Below are 14,696 nucleotides of genomic sequence, written 5' to 3' on the forward strand. Positions count from 1 at the left end.
ATTAGTGGTATAATTCCTCTGCATGGTCATCTAGCTTGGTGTGATCATGTGACTAAGTTCTGGCCAATGGGTATGGGAGTGGAGGTGATGCAGCCGTCTTCCCACCCAGTTTTTGCTCTAAAAGGATCCGGCACCTCTCTCCTCCACTTCCCCCTTACCTCCAGGCAAGGGGATAGTAAGAGTTAGAGGAGCTGCCTTGGCTCTACCCTCCCAGCTCTGAAACACTTAACTTTGAGAGATAAAAGCAAGTTAATTGTAAAAAGTGGTTCTAAGTAAACATCCTTAACAAGAGATGAGGCCTCAAAATACTCTCAATGGGATCACCGACCCACTGAACAAGGCCAGGGGTCGAACCTGCATCCTCATGGATGCTAGTCAGATTCATTTCCACTGAGCTAGGACAGTAACTCCTCGGGCTATTCTTTATCAGACTTGACTTCTAATCTCCTTCTCCTTCTTTGCCTGACTTTAAAATATTGCTGTTCCCAAGGCCCTTGGCCCAGGGTTTCTCTTTTCATCCATTCTCCAGGTTGACCTCTGTTGGGCTGCACCACACAGGCCCGCAAGCTTTGTGATTGCCCAGCATTGAGGCTGAAGAAAGAACCCAGAGACACAGCAACAGAGACATCAATGGTTTACTCCATAGGGAGTCTTACAAGTCTGAAGCAAAAGGTGCTGGAGTGATTTCCCACCATGTACAACAGACGGTGGGCAGGACATGGCAGCAAAGTTCACTACTCAGGGAGAGAGAAGGAGACGACCATTTTGGGGGGAATTGACATCAGGTTGGCTCATCAGCTACCAGGGAAACCAGCAGCTGGGGCAGAGGGCAAACATGTAGGTAGCTGCTGATTAAGTCCTATGTACAGATGAAGAGGGGATTGGTCAAGCAGGGGATGTACAGAGAGCAAAAGAACAGCCATCTTGACTGGCCTGATCATATAACGTTACACTTTTCTGTTAACTCCAAAACCATCTGAGTTTTAAAACAGAACAGGAGTAGTTCATGAATTTGCTAATTATTCTCTGAGGAAGACATGGTCCACGGTGTTTCACACATGACAGGCCTTCCTATGTAAAGTATTGTGCACCCATACACATGCATTGTGTGTCTGAGGTGTCTAGCACATGGCCTAAATTAGGCAGCTGCTCAATAAACATTGAAAAAGTGAGGGAGTTCCCATTGTGGCTCAGTGGTAACGAATCCAACTGGTATCCATGAGGACACAAGTTCAATCCCTGGCCCTGCTTAACGGGTTAAGCATCTGGCGCTGCCATGAGCTGTGGTGTAGGTTGCAGACACAGCTTGGATCTGGTGTTGAAGAGACTGTGGTGCAAGCTGGCAGGTACAGTTCTGATTTAACCCCTAGCCTGGGAACCTCCAAATGCTGTGGGTGCAGCCCTAAAAAGCAGAAAAAAAAAGTGGAAAAAAAATTATTTGTGTGTTGACTTTTGAAAATACATTATTTATTGTACAAAATGTATTAAGTACATTCAGTATATCAGATAGTGGAGACACAGTAGGGAGCCAAACAGAGAATGTCCCTGCTCTTGTGGAGTTTACTGTACTTAAAGATTGTTGCCATGGACCCATTTTATGTTTCCTCTTTTCTTCCTTTCACCCATTGGTCCATCCACTCATCCACCTCTTCATCTCTTCATCCCCTGACCAATTCATCTACTCATCCTTCATTCACTTATCTATCTATTATTCATTGGCTCATCTATCCAACCATTGATCTTCAAGGCACGTACCCACTGATTCACCCATCTATTTATTCATCCATCAATCCACTGACCTTTCTCTATATTATGAATCCCAAACTAGTGGCACATCAGGAATCTAAAAAAAAAAAAAATCTGAATCTCAGGGTGAGGATGGGGAACAGACATCTCTGAATATCTCCCCCATTTAATTCTGATGCACACTGCCTGGCCCCATCTAAGGACAGACATTTAGGAGTCATTGTACTAGATTCGAAGCACTGCGAAGAGAGGAGCTGTCTTAGTTTAGCTTTCTCAGAAAGCAGATGCTGAGATAAGGACTCAGGTGCAGTTAATCCTCTGGAAGGTGATTCCAGGAAGGACAAGGGAGGAGGTAGGGGAAGGGAGACAGGGAAGCAGGGACAAGCCAAATAAAAGGCGCTCTGATGGGTTTGTGGACACAGGAGGTTCAATCCTACTAGGAGCTGCCTTGTGGAGGAGACCACCAATAATCCCATCGCAGGACAGAAGACATTGATTGTCAAGTGATTGAGTATTTGGGGGCTTTTAACTCCCCACCAATTCCAAGTTGTGCATCCAAGGTATAGAAAACCCTCGGGCAGAGGAGAAGACAGGCATGGAGGGAGGCACTCTGTCATGGTTCTCTGTCGGGTTTCTGAGATGTGTCCACAGCTTCAAGTGAACTCAGATGCGCCTGAGGGTATAGAATGGGGCATTGAGCCCTACCACAGAGGGCCATGTCTCTCTTGTTTACTGCTGCATTGCTGGGGCCTGGGACACAGTCCTCAGTCCAGTGGCCTATAGTAGGTGATCAACAGATGTTTGATGAATCCTGTGTGCCTCCCAGAATTTGTTTGTGCCAGATACTGGGTAAAAATTCTTTAATTTTTGTTCGTTGTTTTTGTTTGTTTGTTTGTTTGTTTGTTTTATGGCCATGCCCATGGCATATGGAAGTTCCCAGCCTAGGGGTCAAATCAGAGCTCCAGCTACTGGCCTACACCACAGCCGCAGCAATGCAGGATCCAAGCCGCATTTGTGATCTATAGCACAGCTTGCAGCAATGCCAGATCCTGGGTGAGGCCAGGGATCAAACCCACATGCTCATTGATACTAGCTGGGTTCTTAACCCACTGAGCCACCACAGGAACTTCTGTGGGTAACAATTCCTTTAATTGTGTTTTCCCTTTGGACTGTACTTCCTCCCCAGGCTAGAGTCTGTACCATCCCCTCAGCAGCATCCTCAATTTCTTTACCCTATTCTCATTCCACTCCCAGAGGGTTGCTGGGAGCTGCTGGAAGCCCATATGGCTGGGCCCTCAGCACAGCTGGATCATCTTGCTGGCTATCCCTGGCCAGAGGACTCTCTTTACCTGGCTCCTACTGGACCCCATAACTGGCAGAGGTGGTACCACCATAGCATCAGCTATCACAGTAGCCTGACTCTTGAAAAGACTCAATCTAGGGAATAGAACTCAGTTCCCAAGTGCTACCTCACACCGAGGGAGGGCTTCACTTCATTTAGGAGAATGCCAAGAACTTCAATAGTCGAGATCATACTTTATGCAAAATTTTGAAAAATCAAAATTTGGGTTTTTTTTTTTTTTTTTTTGGTCTTTTTGCCATTTCTTGGGTGGCTCCTGCGGCATATGGAGGTTTCCAGGCTGGGGGTCGAATCGGAGCTGTAGCTGCCAGCCTACGCCAGAGCCACAGCAACGTGGGATCCGAGCCGCATCTGCGACCTACACCACAGTTCAGGGCAACGCCGGATCGTTAACCCACTGAGCAAGGGCAGGGACCGAACCCGCAACCTCATGGTTCCTAGTCGGATTCGTTAACCACTGCGCCACGACGGGAACTCCCTGAAAAATCAAAATTTGAAAGTGAATTATGATGTTCATAACACAATGAACAAGATAATGCTTTTTTTTTTTTGGTCTTTTTAGGGCCACTCTTGTGGCATATGGAGGTTCCCAGGCTAGGGGTCGAAACAGAGCTCTAGCTGGCAGCCTACACCACAGGCACAGAAACTCGAGATCTGAGCCACATCTGTGACCTACATCACAGCTCACAGCAAGGCCGGATCCTTAACCCACTGGGCAAGGCCAGGGATTGAACACTCGTCCTCATGGATACTAGTCAGATTCATTTCTGCTGGGCCATGATGGGAAATCCAAGAAAATACAATTTAAAGAAAAGATTGTATTGTTGAGATTTCGTTTTGCTTCAAACTCCACATGGCTGAGCCTCATGCCGCTACTGGCCCTGTGCTTACCTGACACTGTATGTCTATGTTTTGGGGAAGGAAATATATTGAGGTCTGCAACTCTTCTATTTTTCTTCTTCTTCCTCTTTTTCTTTCTTTCTTTCTTTCTTTTTTTTTTTTTTTTTTTTTTTGTCGCACTTGCAGCCTGTGGAAGTTCTTGGGCCTGGGATTGATCAGAGATGCAACTAAGGCCTATCCCACAGCCACAGCAACAATGGGTCTGCACCACATCTGAGACCTCTGCTGCAGCTTGCGGCAACACTGGATCCTTAACCCACTGGTCGAGGCCAGGATACAACCCACATCCTCTCAGAGACAATGTCTTAACCCCCTGAGCTACAACAAGAACTCCACAAGGTAAATTCTTGAAGGGATTGATGGATAGCTATGGGGTAGAGAATCCAGCACCATAAAATGTTAATTGTTCAAGCTATATATTGGAAATCTTTCATCTTGTTTGTATGTTTGAATTTTTTTTTTTTTTGTAATTTTGAAGAAGAAAAAATAAAGGGGGGGGGGACCCTGAGACTGACTCCCTGGGATCAAAGCAGCTCCACCCCCTTATTCCTTGGAGGTCCAGGCCTGGCTTCCCCACCAGACCCTCCCGTGCATTGAGGACACAGCCGTCCAGGCAGTCTGCCTCTCCTTGACTGAAGCCCTTCTCTGTCCCAGCGTTTGCGATCCCTGCTTCCCACCAAGAGAAAGGCCTGGATCTGCTCAGCTTTCTGACTGGTGCCCATGGAGCCTGGTTGACTCCCTCCTTCCCTCCAAGGCCCCTAAGTGGGGAACAGATCATTCCCCGAAGTAGGATGGGTCATTTAACAAATCTACAGCAGCCTTCTATGTTTTTTGGGAAAAAACATCAAATGGCCACTTTTGAAATGTGGAGGTCCTGAAAGTAAAGCACCGATAAGCAGTCATTATCAACCGGGCGGGGAGGAGAGAGCGCGGGGTGTCTGGGTGACAAGAAGCATTTACAATTCTAAAGACCTTCGAGTGCCGGCACCTTGCTGTCTCACCGCTGGGGGGCGAGACAGAGCGGGATCCCCAACGAGCGTCTGCTTCCTCCGGGGGACAATACTCTTGGTGGTTCCCAAGGCTCTGGGCTGGATCAGGGTCTGAAGCAAGTGGAGCCAGGATTCGTGGTAAGAACAGATGGGAACTGATGGAACCCTGGCTGGACCGGGGGGAGAGGAAGGGGGCGGGGGAGGGATTCCAGAGGTGGATTTCCTCCCTCCTCACTTCGACCCCCCCCCCCAATCTCCCAAAAAACTTGCCAGGCCTAATCCACCCCCTGTCGAACTCAGACTGCGAGCTCACTGGGGACCCGAGGAGAGCTTCGGAGTTCTTTTCAACTTCTACCCACGCACTTTGGTCTTGGCGGGTGGGGGAAATACAGAGATAGATCCCATCTTTTGCGTTTAGGGTTGGGCGTCTTGCCCACTAGGGGGCAGGCTTTCCCTTGGGGGCTCCTAGGAGTTCCGTTCTCCCGCCTTTGCCCTTCTGGACCCGCGTGGAGGGGTGGTGAAGGAGGAGAGAACCCCGGATCCTGCAAGCTGAGCACAAAGTCCGGAGCTAGGGTACAGTGGAGCGGATCCGGGCAAGTCCGCAGAGGTGGCAGCCGCTGGCCGGGGCCTGCCTCGTGTCTCATTTGTCCGTTTAAAGATGGGAAGGACGGAGCTGATGCAGTGTGATACTCCCACTTTCCCTTCCACTGCATAAGTCCGGGCTTTTTCTGAAGGCTACAAACCGAACTCATGCTCAGGGTGGACCCGAGAGTGTGTGGACCCTCCGAGGGGCGACAAAGGCAGGGCAATGGGAGAGGAATAGCCATCTCTTCAAGCCTGGGAGACATCAGAGGGCATAGGGGCACTGGAAACTGAGAAGCCTCTGGCAGCTCTGGTTCTGAACCCGAGACAGTAGTGACAGAGGGGCATCAGATGGATGACAGCGGCCATCCCCCCTCCCCCCCACCCCGTTTAAATCGTAAGAGTCGCCAGCGGCCGAGGAGACCGGATTTTATCCCCCTTGAGACCCCCTCGCGTTGGGTGGCTGCTTAACCAGGGCCGTGCAAGGTCACCTCTGTCGCAGGCACGCGCTCAGGGATGCACTGCACACACATGCATGCAACACATTCATCAAGAGTCTCACAAGACGCAGATACCACCCCCCATCCCTTCCTGTAGGCGTTTCTCTCTCACACAAGCACGCAGCTCAGCCACGTGTCACAGCGGGTGGGGAGAAATGGCCACCGTGCTTAGGCATTCTCCCCATTCTTTCCTGAGTGCCCATCACAGCCAGAGAAATTGTTTCAAATGAGGCCTCTGCCCTGGTGGGAGAGACCCAGGACCTCCGGTGTGGCTTCTCTTCCAGCAAAGAGCTCCTAAACCCCATCTGGAAGGTCTGACCATGACCCTTGACAACCTTCCCCAGGACTGATGTTCCCGGAAGCAGCACAAGGGCTGCCCCTGGAGTAGCATCTGCACCAAAAAAGGATGAGATCCTCTGAGTCATTTAATTTAAGTGAACATTTTCAAAACTGCTCAAGAAAAGGGGCAGCTGGGACCCAAAGGGCTCTGCCTGGTGATGCTAAACAGCCAGATCTCTTCACTGTGGCTGTGTGAACCCCAGCTTGGACTTGAGGAGGGTTCCTCAGGGCAAGAGATGCCCGGGAGGCCAGGTTGGCATGGACCCTGGGAAATAATACAACATTCTGCTGACTACCTTTACAGCTCTCATCACAGCCAGCAGTCATAGTGCGGATTTCTGAGTCTCTGTCTGTTGTCTGCCTGTAAACTCCAGGAGGGCAGGGCTGGATTTGTTTCTCCTGGTGGCCAGGTAGTTCCCAGCTCTGGGGGACTGTCCATAAATATTTTTTGAACTACCCAGTAAGGCTTTTGTACATATATAAAAACTTCTTTTTCCTACTTTCTTTTATGATTGAAGGTTGAGAACCAAAGTCTCAGATGGATCCAACCCCCAGGAGAGATTTGGGAGTGGGGGGAAGACTCGTCCTGGCGGCCGGGGACCCAGAAACCGTGGGCGCACCACGTGCTCCTTCCCCTGAATCCCCCAAGCACCCGGAGAGTCTCCCTCGGTGCAGATCGCCCTTCGCGCTCCCTGGAGCTCTCGCGGACTCTACAGCTGTTTCTCTACCCTTACTTGCTCCACTGGGCAGGCCAGAGTCGGTTCCCCTACCACCCAGTGCCGGGATTCCCGCTGAAAAAGGCAGAACTGAGACAGGGCCGCCAGTGCCTTTGTTTCTTCTTTATTTGCGGATATAATTATACACCGCACTCTAAGTTAGAGATAGATTTTTTTTTTCTGATATACATTTCATCTTATTCACCACGAGCACACCACACGCACAGTAGAACAGGTCCACAACCTCATAAATTGCACAAGATGAGTTTGGATTCCTGAAAACCGGCAGGTAAGCCGGCCCCGCGGAGGCTTCTTGCCTCCCCGCTTCGTGGAAGGAAGTCGCCCACCCGAAACGGATTTCCCAGCCAGCCTTTCCCGCTGCAAGGTTGAAATGTCTCGGGAATGGGAAGCGCTCTTGCTGGAAATGGCTGGACGGTGCAGATTCCGAGCACTGATGGCTATGAAATGTCCCCCCAAGGTCAAGTTCCTGCGCCTGCAAGCTGCGCCCTCTCTCCCTTCCTTCCCACCCCTCTCGGTGACAGGGACCAAAGTGTCGGGGCCCCTCCTGGAAGGACAGATAATTCCGCCCCACAGATGTGCCCCCGCATCCCCCGAAACCAGGGTGTTGTGGAAAAGAAAGGTCAACAGAAACGCGGACGCGATGGATTGTGGATCCCTATCCCCTCCCACCCCAACCCCCCAAATCAGAAACTAGGAACCGGAGATGTTTAAAGCTTGGCTTCCCAAGCGCAGCGGCAGGGCGCACAGGGCAGGTGGGGTGGGTGGGTGGGGAGGGGGCAGAGCGCTGGAGTGCGGCCGGGGCTCGCCCTCGAGCACTAGTCCTCCGCGTTGGTTCGGTAGGCCTCAATGAGGCCCTCCAGCGAATGCACGAAGCCGGACACGCTGCAGATGCCGCCGATGACGAAGATGGCGACATCGAAGAAGACTTGGTGCCACAGCAGCTTGCGCCAGAGCAGGCGCAGGTGGAAGAGGCTGGGCAGCAAGAAACAGAGGCCGGCGCCGGTGAGGCTGCCGGTGAGGCCCATGAGCAGCGCAAAGTGCGGCACATAGATGGCCATGAGCAGCGTGAAGACGACCAGCGCGCAGCGCAGAGTCAGCCCCCACGATTTGAGGCGCCCGTCGCCCCCGTAGCAGGCAGGGAAGAAGGCGCGGCTGCCTTCCTGGAAGAGCGACTTCTCCAGCACCTCGACAGCAGCGAAGAAGGGCAACGGGTAGGACAACAACGCCTTGGCCACCAAGAAGATGTTGACCACGGCGCGGATGGAGCCGGGCAGGTTATCCGTGATGACCTCCTTGGTCTCATCGGCCCAGGTGAGGTAGGCGACGAGCGCGAAGAGGCCTTTGAGCACGCAGGCGGCGATGTGCGTCCAGTTCATCATGCAGTGGAACTCGCTGGGCTGCTGCATGTTGCCCTCCAGCGAAGGCAGGAAGATCTGCGACGTGTAGCTGAACACGATGATGCCAATGGAGATGGGAAACTTCTTGACGTCGATATAGAACTTGACCTTCTCCCAGGCCCAGTCGCGCGCCCGCGATAGGCAGTAGGCAATGACCAGAATGTTAATGACGAAGTGGGCCAAAGTGCACAGCAGGCTGAACTTGGACACGGCCTTGAGGTTCTTAAGGAAGGCGCAGGGCAGTAGCACCGCCGTGGCGATGATGGACCAGGACTTCTGCGACACGGGCAGCCCTGGGAAGCTGTTGTACATGAGGTTGCCGCTCACCACCACGTACAAGATGCAAGTCATCACCAGCTCGATGATCTGCGCCACGTTCACCACTCGGCCGCCCAGCGTGGGGAAGCGGGGAGCGCAGCACGCGTTGGCGATCGCCACGTACGAGTCCCGCACACGCACCACCTCGCCGTCCTCGTTCTCCTCGTACAAGCAGGCGATGAGGATCTTGCCGGTGTAGCAGCACACCACGGCGGCGAAGATGATGAGGAACAACCCCAGGTAGCCGCCGTGCAGGATGGCGTAGGGCAGGCCCAGCACGAACATGCCCTGCGGGGCAAAGAGTCAACCAGAGCCCGGCGCTCAGTGAATGTGGCCTCAGAAGAGAGGGTCTGCGGGAGTGACTTAAGGGTGTAGCCGGAAGGGGGCGCTAAGGAGAGTGAGAACGGGGCCCCCAGGAAGGCGCGTTAAGGGTAGGCTGGAGAGGGAGTGCAGAGCAGCCTAATGGGAAGCCTGGGCGTTAAGTCAGAGATGGAGAGGGAGGCGTTTAAGGAGAGAACTGGGAAGGAATGTTGTGCTGAGCGGCTGACCGGTGGAGAGGGGGCTGAGTAAAGGGTCAACCCACAAAGAAGGAAAGGGTACTGGGAGATTTTTGGGGGGTGGGTCCTGGGGATAGAATCGGAAGTGGGGACGCGGAAGGAGGTGAGAAGGGGCTGGAGAGGGCGTGGTCCGAAAAGGGCGAGGAGGAAGGTAGAGAGCGGGGTCTGAGCCGCTAGGAAAAGGGGACACGGAGTTTAAGGTGGGGCTGGAATGGGATGCGAGGAAGGTAAAGAGGGAAACGCAGGCGCCTAAGGGCCGGACTGGAGAGGGAAGCGTTAAAAGCGGCAGTGGGAGGGCAAGGAGATAGGGTGGGGAGGAAGAGGGGTTGAGTGTGGGGAGGGAGGGTTCGGGACTCTTCGGGCCAGGCCGGAATTGGGTAGGAGAGACCGACCCCTAGGGAAGGAGGCTGAGTGGTAGAGACAAACGGGGTTAGGAGCCTATGGCGAAAGCACGAGCGCTTTGGCAAAGGCGAAATCTAGCGGGAATCTGCAACCAGAAGCTATGAGATCGGGCAGGCATTGTGGAAAGAGGGTTTAGAATTCAGACGGGATTGCAAAGCTAACGAAATCCAGGGTACCCGAGGCTTGCAGGCCTCCAGGCTCCCACCCTGGCCTCTCTCCAGGCCTATAGAACGGGCCCTTCAAAGATGCCCCAGGTGAAGGCTCAGGCGGCAGCCGAGGCAGGCGCCCTCCCCGGGTCCCTTGTCCGCGTGACTGTCCCTCCCGGCCTTAGAGCGGGAGGCGCCTCGGGTCGGACCACTTATTGCGCAGGGCCCCGCGGAGGCCCGCGGAACTTGGGTCCCCGAACAACCCTGTGGCGGCCTCCACGTCTCGGGAAACCCTCGTTCTGGGCCCCAACGACCGTGCGCTCCGAGGGCGTCGGTGGTAGAGGGGTTGGGTGCAAGCCGCAGGGCTCGCGGACGCCTGATGCTGAAGCCTCCGCAGCCCTGCGAGCTGAGGCCTGCCGGCCCTCATCAGCTCCCGGGGTCGTTGTGCAGACTCCAAACCCGCTCCCGGCGGAGTCCGGCGCCGCCTGGTGGGGAGTCGGGGTTGAGAGTAAGGGAGACAGGGTGGCGGGCCTGGAGGCCAGAAACGGTTCCGAGCATCTGGAGTCAGCTTCGCCAGGCTCATACGCGGAGGGGCTGATCTCCTTTGCGGTGTAGCCGGGATTTCGGGCGAGAGGGGTGAATCTGTGGGCAGGTAGCGCTGAGGTACCGGGGACCATATTGTGCGTGTGTGTGTGTGCATGTGTGTGTGTGTATACCTGTTTGTGACCAACAGGGCTGCACCTAAGAGCGGCTGGATCCTGTAAGCAAGAGTCTGTGCATATGTGTGTGTGTGTGTTATGTTAAAACGGGTTTATGCGTGTGTCCTTGGTTATGCACAGGTATGTGTTTCCGTGTAGGGGTGTTTAAGGACACTCCTGTGGTCTATATATAGGTGCCTGTCGTGTGCTTCGGTGACCAGCGTTTGTTCGTGGGGGAGGGGGGCTGTGGGCACGTGTGTCTGCTGTGTACATGCGCGCTGTCTATGCATGTGTGTCGTGTGTATCGGGGGAGGAGACTCCCAGCTCAGCGATTTCCTTCTCCCCTTTCTGCCGAAAATACAGCTGTGAATCCATTCCGGAGTCCCAGGCAATACTGTTCCCTCCAATCCTGATTTTTCTTTCTCCCTCATCCCTCCCCACTCTCCCTCCTCCTGCTTCCCTAGCTTTTGCAGGGTCTCAGGGCAAGAGTAACGACCAAACCTCTGCCTAGGTGTCCTGCAGCTGGGCCGCGGGAGGGGGGCTGGGTCAGGGCGGGTGACACCGCCTAGGGGTGTAGATGCCCGCGCAGGGCTGGGAAAGATGGGGCAAGGCGAGTTTCCGGGTGCAGAAGGGATTCTCGAGACTAAGATCACCAGGGTCTCTGCTGGGTAGAGCAGGGCGCAGAACTAGGGGGAGGGGGCGGCAGCGCCGGGAATCCCGCGCTTACCTGGATAGCGTTGGTCACGTTCCAGCCTGCCTCCCACGCCGTGATCTTGGGCTTGTCGTGGCCCCCGAACTCTCCACCAGCTCCCAGGGCCTGGTCCTTGGAGCCCGAGGGCGGCAGGGGTGCGCCGCCGCCGCGCTGGTAATGGATGTCTCCCTCGACGGGCGGTTCGGTGCCCTCGTCCCCGCAGGGCTCGCCCTCGGTTTTCAGGATGTCCATCTGCAGGCCCTGACGATGCTCAAAGTCGAGGTCGTCGCAGTGCGCGAAGCCCACCGCCTCCTCGTCGGTGGCCGCCTGAAAACCCATCCTGGCGAACATGCCGCTCACCTTGGCCTGGGACTTGTTGGACACGGACGTGGCCACATTGGACAGCTTGCTGCGGAGCAGGGTGGCCATGGCGGCGGTGGGGCCCGAAGAAAGGACAGAAGGGGCTGGGGACGCGGGGGTCGCTCGGCAAGGCGGCGAGGGCCAAGGGGGCGCGAGGCCGCTATCTTCGCTTGCTATCCCCGCGGCGCCCTGGGGCGCTCTGGCTCATGACCCGCTCTGCTGGCGTCTGAGGCTCGCTCAGAGGCGACCCGGCGGGTTGGCAGGCGGGCAGCGGGGCTGGCGGAGCAGCGGCGGCGAGTGCACTGCGGAGCTGCCGCGGGGCGCGGGCTGGGCTGCGGAGGGCGGCGGCGGCGGCGGCGTCAGAGCGGCTACGCGAGGCTGGCGCGGCGCCCCCACCCGTGCGCAGCTCAGTGCGCTCCCGCCCCTCGGAATCAGGCTGGGATTGGGGTGGAGGGGGGGACGCCGGGAAGGGAGAAAGTCCGGGGAGCAGGAGGTGTGAGGAGGGGGCAAGGAGAAAAGAAGGAAGGCGCCAGGGGATTCCTGAGAACTGAGATGGGGACAAGAGAAGGGCGCCCAGGGAGCAGGAGAGAGCGCGCGAAGGAGGGGTGCGGAGGGCGGAGTGGGGGCCGGAGTGCTGCATTTCTGGGGGTGGTGCTAAACTTCGATCGTGGCCCTTCCCACCTCGCCGCCGCAGGGAGGGAGGGGGCCTGAGAATGCAGATTCTCTTGGTCCCCCGTCCGTGACTACCCCCTTCAGAGTCCGGGAGACTTTCGGCCCCCAGATCCTCTGGCCAAGGACTGGTCCAGGCGTCCAGAAAGGCAGCAGGACAGTTACCTGTCTCCAGCGGCGTGGGCCGTCTGAGAGTTGATCTGTCTCCCTGGCACCCATCATTGGCACGTCAACCTGGTTGCAAGCCGCCCTCCCCACCCCACCCCCTTGAAGGCAGAAGTGTCTGGCATGGAGATCCGCTCTCCGCTCTTTGGAAGGCTCAGCTCCGGCCTCGGTCACTGCGGGTGTCACCGCTCGTCCAGGGACACCGAGATGGAAGTGATTCTGCGGGTCGCTCGCCGCCAATCGTTCTCCAAACGTGTGCAGAATGAAGGCGAGAGGTTAGCTGTTCGCTTTCTTTTCATGTCGGGGTCTGGAAGGAGGCAGGACCGAAGGTACCTGTCGACAGCCTCGAGGCCGGTCTGCGAGTGCCCACATCGCGGAGGGGCGAAGCCGGTGTCCAGCCCAGAGGAGAGGAGGGCTCCCAGCGAGCGGGCCCAGGGCGCGGAGGCGCACGGTGCACCGGGGCCCAGCTAGCACTGAGGACCGCAGAGGGCCGGGAAAACCTAGACTGTTTCTGTTGTGTGGGTTGCGAGTGTGTGCGCTGAAGAGTAGGAGAAAGACCCAGAGACAAAGACCGATTCTGTCTCAGATATTGCTACGGGCTGGATCTGAGTGGACTCCGAGGGTGAGATTTGGTATCCGTGTTTATTCTATAAATGTGTCGTTTTGCTCGCATCTGAGCCTGTGTGTGCGCAGAGCTTGTGTGCTGGAGTGTGTGTGTGTGTGTGTGTGTGTGTGTGCGCGAATGGGTTGCTTGCGTTTTTGCCTGTATGAGTCCTTTAGTCGTTGGGTCCATGGCTGGCTGGACGTGGGTTCTTGGGTATGTTCCCTGCTGGGCTCCTGCCCAGGACTCCTTAAGCAGTTAACAGCAGCATCGGCAACCTGGCCACCCCAGCCTAGATGGAGGAAGACTACTGGCTGTGACTGGCAGTGGGATGGGGAGAATCTGAAGGAGACCAAAAGAAAGGGGCTCCCAGTGATGCCCTACCCCCTCCCAAGACCCAATCTCTCTGAGGACCCCGGTCTCCTCCTCCCCTGCTATATATCTAGATTAGCTCACGTCAGCGCACAAGTAGGGCGGCCTGAGGGCTCTGACCAGGGAGTTGGAGCTGCCAAGACAAGATAGGCTTCCCCGCTATCCCCATCCTCCCCCACCCCCACCCCCAGCGCCCCACCGTCTCTAAGAAGCTCCTTTCCAAACAGGGACCCTCCACCATATCAGACAGAGATGTTTGTAATCTCTTCCCAGGTATCCTCTTAAATTCTCTCAAGATCCTGCCTGTGTTTAAAAAAAGAGAGAGGGAGACGGTCTGGCAGAAATCAAGACAGAAACTCTCCTCCCTAACCTGCAGCACCCCCCGCCCCTGCCCCATGAGGCACCAGGACAAGAAAACCTCATCATAGAACCCTCCCCCCAGCACAGACCCTCCAGAGCATGATAGGACTCAGAACCAAGACAGGATAGGGATCCTCCCCCCCAAACACAGAGATTCACTCTTCCAACAACAATAGCTGGCTTCTCATCCAAGAGATTTGCCCTATACAGAGACCTGATCCCCACCCCAATCCCCAGATGCTGGGCAGAGAGAGCCTTTCCCGGCTACAGATTCCTGTAGATAAAAATCTCGACCTTGCAATCCTCATCCTTCCCCTTCTGCTCTTGTTGAAATTCGTTGGTTCCATGGGAGGCGATCTGAGCAGAGACTAGATAGAGTTCCCTGGTGCCCCCTTCTACCCTATACATACCCAGACCTGAAGATGGTCACGGATGCTGCTTTCTTTGACAAGTGAATCAGTGCATATATGTACCGGTTAATCATTGCTAATTCATATATGGATGTTACGAAGGTGCAGCGTGCTTATCTTCTCTTTCCTTTTCCCTGTGGATGCACACTGTTGTGGGGCTTAAGGTGGGCTTTGAATTTCTTTCAGGGTCATTCATTTACTCATTTATTCATTCATTCAGTGAACCTTCTCAAAGCCCTGTTGTGTGTGTGATTCTCTTCTGGCTGACGATGACACAGGCATGCTCCCTGTCTGTGTTTCCCACCTCAATTCTTGGGTCTAGGAGTAGGGACCTCTGAAAGTACTCAGGCCACTCACCCTCTGAAGTGCTTACCCCCCTCCCCAATCATCCCAGCAG

General features: G+C 55.2%; 1 protein-coding gene across 1 annotated transcript; it reads right to left on the reverse strand.

Annotated features, from left to right (window-relative positions):
• Positions 1–7,240: 7,240 nt before the first annotated feature.
• SLC32A1 (solute carrier family 32 member 1) lies at positions 7,241–12,018 on the reverse strand. The gene is made up of 2 exons (XM_047770318.1): positions 11,399–12,018; positions 7,241–9,156 (listed from the first exon to the last, which is right to left on the reverse strand). Exons 1-2 carry the CDS (start codon positions 11,789–11,791, stop codon positions 7,969–7,971), a joined length of 1,581 nt encoding a protein of 526 aa, XP_047626274.1. The 5' UTR covers positions 11,792–12,018; the 3' UTR covers positions 7,241–7,968.
• Positions 12,019–14,696: the final 2,678 nt, after the last annotated feature.

The sequence above is a fragment of the Phacochoerus africanus genome, chromosome 3 (assembly GCF_016906955.1).
Source record: "Phacochoerus africanus isolate WHEZ1 chromosome 3, ROS_Pafr_v1, whole genome shotgun sequence".
Lineage (NCBI taxonomy): Eukaryota > Metazoa > Chordata > Mammalia > Artiodactyla > Suidae > Phacochoerus > Phacochoerus africanus.

Coding starts and splice junctions, on each gene's coding strand:
- SLC32A1 (XM_047770318.1), bottom strand. CDS start 11,791: ATGGCCACCCTGCTCCGCAGCAAGCTGTCCAATGTGGCCACGTCCGTG. Junction 9,157..11,398: donor ACGTGACCAACGCTATCCAG/GTAAGCGCGGGA, acceptor TTTGCCCCGCAG/GGCATGTTCGTGCTGGGCCT.